At 41.9% G+C, this 7,697-nt stretch overlaps 1 protein-coding gene across 6 annotated transcripts in view; it reads right to left on the minus strand.

Moving 5' to 3' along the window:
• The window catches only part of glsb (glutaminase b), a 44,759-nt gene that overhangs the window by 28,345 nt on the left and 8,717 nt on the right, over nucleotides 1–7,697 (minus strand). For all 6 annotated transcript variants that reach the window (XM_032530224.1, XM_032530225.1, XM_032530227.1 and 3 more), the window contains exons 4-7: nucleotides 5,495–5,624; nucleotides 3,643–3,722; nucleotides 2,354–2,517; nucleotides 78–136 (exon numbers count right to left, since the gene is read on the minus strand). In XM_032530224.1, coding sequence (XP_032386115.1) covers nucleotides 78–136; nucleotides 2,354–2,517; nucleotides 3,643–3,722; nucleotides 5,495–5,624 — 433 coding nt within the window. The remainder of the gene's footprint in view (nucleotides 1–77; nucleotides 137–2,353; nucleotides 2,518–3,642; nucleotides 3,723–5,494; nucleotides 5,625–7,697) is intronic.

Genomic DNA, 7,697 nt, shown 5'->3' on the forward strand with positions numbered 1-7,697 from the left:
CACACACACACACACACACAAATACTGGACATAAAACACACACATGACGGAGGGAAAAAAGGTGATTTTGCATTTACCTTTATCAGTGAAGTGCAAACTATAGCGCCAGCATTCACCATGGGGTTGTGGGGCTTATCTGCAAAACACCAAGGGTTTTAGTTATCATGCTGTAGAGAACCAAAGTCCGGCAGAAGTTTACACACCCAGGCTAAAGTTGACTAAAAAGAGGATTCAAAAAAACATGTTTTGGAAATTGATGTTAATGCCTTAATTGAAATTCAAAAGAATTATGAAAATCCAACCCTTTAAGGACACCAATTTTCTTTGTGAATGAATAATGTATTGTAAATATATAAATGTTCTTCCTTAAAATAGGGGCTAAGTATACACCCCCCTATGTTAAAATACAGGGCATAAGTATCACACCCCTATGTAAAATACAGGGGCATAAGTATACACCCCCTATGTTAAAATACAGGGGCATAAGTATCCACACCTATGTTAAAATACAGGGCATAAGTATACACCCCCCTATGTTAAAATACAGGGGCATAAGTATACACCCCCCTATAAATACAGGGGCATAAGTATACACCCCCCTAAGTTAAATACAGGGGTGTTACCCCCCCTATTAAAATACAGGGGCATAAGTATACACCCCCTATGTTAAAATACAGGGGCATAAGTATACACCCCCCTATGTTAAAATACAGGGGCATAGTATAAACCCCCTATGTTAAAATACAGGGGGCATAAGTATACACCCCCCTATGTTAAAATACAGGGGCATAAGATACACCCCCCTATGTTAAAATACAGGGGGCATAAGTATACACCCCCCATGTTAAATTCCATAGAGGCACGTTTTTATTTTAAAGGCCAGTTATTTCACGGCTCCAGGCTACGATGCATCCTGATAAAGTTCCCTTGGCCTTTGGAATTACCCCCCCCCCCCATCACTACCTTCACCATACATAGAGATTGGCATGGTGTTATTCAGTTAGACTAACAGCTGGTTTGATTTGCATTGAGAGATGATCTCGTGGATCATCTCTCGGGGGGGGTCTTGCAAAGGCCAAGGGAACTTTATCAGGATGCATATAATCCTGATCCATGAAATAACTGGCCTTTAATAATAAAAATGGGCCTGCCTCTATGGGAATTTAACATAGGTGGGTGTATGCTTATGCCCCCGTTATTTTAAGGAAGAAACATTTATATATTTACAATACATTATTCATTCACAAAGAAAATTGGTGTCCTTAAAAGGCTGGATTTTCCTATTTTTAATTCCTCTTTTCAATCAACTTTAGCATGGGTGTGTAAACTTATGCAAACCACTGTATATAGACATATTGAGCACACATTGACATTTAGCACACATTGACTCAAGATACAACAGATACAAATATCTACTTCAATAAAGTATGTACACAGTAGCAGTAGAATGTATTTGATGTATAGTTTTGTTCTGAAAAAGATGCTTGTTAAAACAAAAACAATGTTTTTGTTGATAAGATTGCAGGTTCTGGCACGCACATAGCTTGGCAAGCTCCCAAAGTGTGTGTGGAAACTTGACCTGATGGTATCTATGCTATGTTATGCTCTGAACCAAACCACACATCTACAAAGCTGACTTGGAGAAAGCAAACAGTAGCTACAATACAAACCCTGGTGGAAACAATGCATCAGGCCTTTTAACAGTCGTAGATTTAATGTTAGTCTTATGGTGTTTTATTGCTATTTGTTGATTTTGTCATATTCTGGGAACTGCTTTTAACTCCTTGCTACTGTAGCACATTGAGATTTAATTTGAAATGTAAAGGGCATTATCAATAAACTGTATTATAATTATTATTATTATTCCACTAAGCAGGACTGAGTCAAAAGTTAAATATTTATTTATTTTCATCTAAAGAAACACAGTTTTTAATGTAAAAATTAGAATAAAGTGAGTCTTGCAGTCCTGCTAATCATTTGCCAGTTGGTGATGTCACGTGACCCCTGACTTATGAAGTATTTCTGATTTTGATTCCCCCCAAGAGATAGTTGTCGCCTCCCCTTTCCACGCGTTGCTCCATGAATTGTGCTCTCTTCCTCTTTAGTTCAGTAATGCCGGACACATTTAACGACCAGATGTTGGGAAGCCTTTCTCCCTGAGAGCTCTCTTAGAGAGAGACATGTTCTCACTGGTGTGTGATCCGCTTACACAACACAACAATCCCCGGGCCCCATTATCAGACTTGTATTAGGGCTCCGCTGCAACATTTTGAAGACAAACAAAAAGTGTGTATGCGCTGATAAGCTCACAGACGGTAGGAAGAGAAAAGACGAAGTAGTCTTAATGGCTCACCATCGTCACTCAGGAAGAGCTTATTAAAGCGCAGGCCACTGGGCTCCATCCCAATGAAGCTGTGCACATACTCTGTGCTGTGGTCATGGACCGCCACAGCGTACTTCAGAGGCTTGACACAGGACTGCAGACAGAAGGGGACCTTGGTGTCTCCTACAGTGTGCCTACAAAAGACAAAAGATAGCAAGTTATCTAAGTAGACAGAACCGCTGCAATGTCAGTGATTAGAAACGAATTGCAAATGAGAAACAAACGGAACGAGATATGCAAAAGTAAAAGCCCATTAAGAAGACGCCATTTCATAGATTAATATGTGTTAAGGGAAATCCATAAACTTCAGTAACAGAGTGTTTACAGCATGATAATGATCATTCAGTCCCATGTTATCTTTATGACTTCCACCCTTACACAAACTTAACAAATACACACACCTAGGGAATTTTACAACTGCCTATCAGCTTGGGACTGTCTCCTTGGACTAGTTTGGTTTTTACAAGGCTGTTTACACTGTACGACATGATGCAATGGCCTGCGATAAATCTGACCCGACACTTATACAACATATAGTCTTCTTCACAAAGAGTGTTTGTTAAACCACATGTAATAGTACTACTCATGTTAATGTTCCGGTTTATTCTGCCCACCGCCATGACCTGCAGTAAGGCCCCATCCACGGATCATTAATCATCGAGGCACTTTAGATTAAACACATTTTACAAACTCAAGGGGGATTTTATTCAACAGTTATACAACACTAATAAACACGATAATTAGTTTCATAAACTGCAGTAAAAAAAAAATCTGAACTGGCTTGTTAGTAGGCCTTGGCAATATATTGATAATAAATTAATATCGGGATATAAAACTAGACATCGTCTCAGATTTTGGATATCGTAATATGACATGCGTGTTGTTTTTTCCTGGTTATAAAGGCTGCATTACAGTGAAGTGATGTCATTTCCTGAACCCACCAGACTGTGCTAACTGTTTTATAATTTGCCTTTACCCATTTAGTCATTGCATCTACGTTACTGATGATTAATACCAATGATAGTCAACGCTGCAATATCGCAATTGAGGTATTTGGTCAAGAATATTCTGATATTTGACTTTCTTCACTGAAACCCCTGGTCTCCATTTGGTCTTGATTTGACCTACGGTAACCTGGACTCAGTGATTTCACTCAGGAATGCCCACGGCACAGAGCTGCCATTATAACGTTAACCGATAGACATCATACAAACATTTAAAAAATGTAATACTCGGCCCTGCTCCTGACTCGGTCTCACCTCTGTCCGTCCACGGTGCACAGAGACACGGCCCACAGGTCAGGGCTGAATTTGGCGAGCTGAGGAATGTAGTCCGCGACCTGAAAGAAAGGTAGAGCAGCTGAAAGAGTGTCGGCCCGGCAGCGGTTCACCTCACACCGCTGACGTCTGCCTGGCCTCAGGTTCTAATGGAAAGCTAACACCACTAGCAATACACAAAAAAAAACTGACAGGTCAAATCTTCCTCTGTTTACCAGAGAGGAAAACCGTCCACCCTCAGATATCAGAGGGAGTTTCTTTAGAAAGTTTACTTTGAGCTTTTTATCTCCTTTTAGTTCCCGGATGCCTTATCACAGCCCCCAGAGATGTTTCTTTGCTTTAGTACATACACACTGAAGCTCACTCAATTTGAGAATGTTTTTTTTTTCTTTCTCCATTTTGGACTTTGCTTCACACTAAATGATTGTTTTTGACACCTTAAAACAGAGATCTTTGACAACCACCCTGCAGAGTAGATCAATTCCAGCTGTGCTTCTCCTGCTTTGACAAGTTAAAATGTCTGCTGTGAAAAAGGTCTCTTCTTCTGCATATTCTGCATAATAAACTCTTCTGATGGTCTTAGGAGGCTGTAGACTAACATGTACCATCTCCTTAACATATTATGGAGTCGCCAGATGCTTTTTCAGCCGAGACCTGCAAGTTTCACTGTGGGGGGTTCATTTAATCTGGGAATCATCTTTACGGCTGGGTTAAAATAATCGATTCTCCAATTAAAAGCAATCTTTGTTCATAGTATCCAGAAATTGGTCTTTTACTATATGCCTTTTCACCATGGATGTATAAGTAAAAAGTGCTTCCGCATGCGTACTGACCCCCCACCCCCAAATTCTTCTGGTCAGTTATTAGCTTTTTGTTGCCGTTTCTATACCCCGGGCTGTCTACAGAGACCGTGTTTTTTACAGTGTGTTCTGGGGACAGGCAGCTAGCAGATAGTGAGGAGATGTTTTTTACAGTGTGTTCTGGGGACAGGCAGCTAGCAGATAGTGAGGAGATGTTTTTTACAGTGTGTTCTGGGGACAGGCAGCTAGCAGATAGTGAGGAGATGTTTTTTACAGTGTGTTCAGGGGACAGGCAGCTAGCAGATAGTGAGGAGATGTTTTTTACAGTGTGTTCTGGGGACAGGCAGCTATCAGATAGTGAGATGTTTTTTACAGTGTGTTCTGGGGACAGGCAGCTAGCACATAGTGAGGAGATGTTTGTGTACGTGACAACAAATGTAGCCTAAAACACGCGTGACATCGCTTAGAGCACCTTTAATGAAACCCCTGACCTGGTGCGTTATAAAAGATATTTGAGGGTTGCTTGTTACTTTACAGCAGAATCTCTTTTACATCCATGCTAAACTGGTATTGCAACTGATTTTCCCCTAGCCTAATTGATATGCAACTGGAAAGGTGATTGAATCTGGACCTTGTGGATCGGAATTGATTTGAAAAATCAGTCCTAATCATCACCATGATTCCTCTTTTTTCATGTTGCTCTCCTTTTCAACAGGTCTCAACAGTTTTGTAGCTAGCATGTAAAATACAGAAGCGAGCTGCCAAAGAGATTCCTGCAACGATATGTTAAAGTATCAGCTAGCTGGGAACACCACTATGATATTTCTTATTTACATGTCCTGGGGTGGATTTTTCCTTTACGTGTAGGATGGCAGCGTGCTAATACAGTGGTTTTCAATCAGATCCGAGTGTTGCTGGATGTGCAATCAAGGACTGATTACACATCCCAGCTGAATGCAGACTGAAACCACACTGTTAGAACAAACTAAAATCATTATGATGGGAAAAAAAGAGGCATGGATGAAAGGACACACCTGTCCTCCAGAGAGCTTTTTGGCACTCTCATACAGCTCATCAATATGGGAGGTGAAGGACTGGAAGTCGGGGATGACGAACTTCTTGCGGAAGGCCTGAGTGAGCAGGACAATGTTGCTCTGGACACACCTGATGAATAAACCACAAATAGCATGCTGTAACACTGGGACTGCATGCAGTTGGAGGCAAAAGTTTGTCAACCAAGTCGTCTGCAACCCTGAAGTCTGACAAACTTATGTGAATGGTAAAGAATGGGTCTGATGAAGAGGCTTCATCATAAACATATTGATCAGCTGCTTTTTTTAGCCATATAGTGTGATCCAATGTGAATCCATACAGTGATAAATGATACAACCACAGAGTGTAGGAAACCACGTTCATGGCGTCTGTGACATTTTCCAACGGTTTACGGGACGTGTTGATGCTCACATTTGAGTGGTTACTAACGTGTTTCCTTGGATCAGGGAGGATCCAAAATCATGTTTTCAGCTGTCGCCATGGTCCCGCTACACGTTCCGCGGTGCCCTGCTACGTCCTGCTACATCCTGCTGCGTCCTGCTGGGCCTTGTAATGCTGCACAGTGCCCTGCTATGCCATGAACTACTACAACGAATAACTACAAACTACTATTTTTTGTGACTGTTATTTAACCCCAACAGGTCGCCAGACAACGCCTACCAAGAGCCTGGGTCTGGGTCTGGGTTTGGGTCTGGGTCTGTCCCAGGTTTCTTCCTAAAAGGAAGTTTTTCCTCTCCACTGTCGCCCTGTTGCTTGCTCTGGAGGAAACTACTAGACCTGTTGGGTCCTTGTAAATTCTGGAGTGTGGTCTAGACCTGCTCTATCTGTAAAGGGTCTCCAGATAACTCTTGTTATGAATTGATACTATAAATAAAATCGACTTACTACTACTAGTCACCACGGCCAAACAATTGGAGCAAAGTGAAGCATCTCTGTGGACAAATGAGTGTCGACCACTGTGGCGTTTCCCTTGCACGGCAGCTGGATTCTCACTATTTCACGAGATCTCGCGGGATCACAGGAAACTCATTGTTGTCAGGCTTCAAGTGATGCATTTGGGTCTGAGCCAGCGTGACTCTGACCCATCAGCGTCATGTGAGAAACTACTGGCAGCTACGGGCGGGGTACTTAGAGAACAATGATTTTCCAGTACGGCACCAAAACACACACACTAGAAGTGAAACTAAATAATGAGTAACATCCTGTAGACAAAAATCTATTGACTTCTACTTTTTTTTTTTATTGAAGAAAGGAAGGAAGTTGTGATTTTCCCACTGGGCAGGGTTACTATAGCACACTCAACCTGAAACTAAAACAAAACATCACGTGAACAATATGTTTTTGATGAACTGAAGCTGATTAAAAACTGAAACTCAAAAACACTAAAAATGAACTAAAATTTAAAAAAAAAGAAGTAAAAATTATAACCCTGCCACTAGGGGTGGAGCGGTTCATGTATTCACATTGAACAAAAATGTACGGGCGTCACAGTTTGGTGCATAAATTTACACGGAGCATACACAGTTTAAAAATAAATAAACCTCACATGTAAATTAATTAATGTAATATGGAACTATTGTAATGCAAAACTACTGTTAGATACGTGGGTTCTTTAGGGACACCTAATCTGTAGCCCCGCCTTAGCTCTGATTGGCGCGCATCGTATGTACTCGCCTCCGCCTATCTATGTGGTTTTAGTCAGTCAAAGATAGCCCGCGCTAAGGGCGAGCATGGCGAGCGGTGGTGAAGAGATAGTGGACCCGCCGGCCTCTTCGGTTTCCCAGTCAGATCCAGTAGTACAGGCCATAGAGGGGGTGGATAAAACTGCTGTTGTAGTTTGGTGTTACGTTCAATTACGTTAGTTGGGACAGACGCCTTGTTTCTTCTATATTAGCTTTAGCCGGGCAGGGAGCAGCTTTCTGTGTTGAAACAGGGCCGGCAGTGGCCAGGGTGGGTCAGTGGTAGAGCAGGCGCACATGAGATGTTTATGCCTCAATGCAGAGGTCCAGGGTTTGAATCTAACCTGGGCCGATTTCTTGCATGTCTTCCCCCTTTCTCGCTTAACTGTCCTCTTAAAAATTTGAAGGCGGGAAAACGCCCCAAAAATTATCTTTCTAAAAAAAGTGGACTGGTCGTTGGAGAGGGTCCAGTCCGCTCTGACATCTCTCCATTTAGTGCATGTAT

The sequence above is a fragment of the Etheostoma spectabile genome, chromosome 11, assembly GCF_008692095.1.
Source record: "Etheostoma spectabile isolate EspeVRDwgs_2016 chromosome 11, UIUC_Espe_1.0, whole genome shotgun sequence".
Lineage (NCBI taxonomy): Eukaryota > Metazoa > Chordata > Actinopteri > Perciformes > Percidae > Etheostoma > Etheostoma spectabile.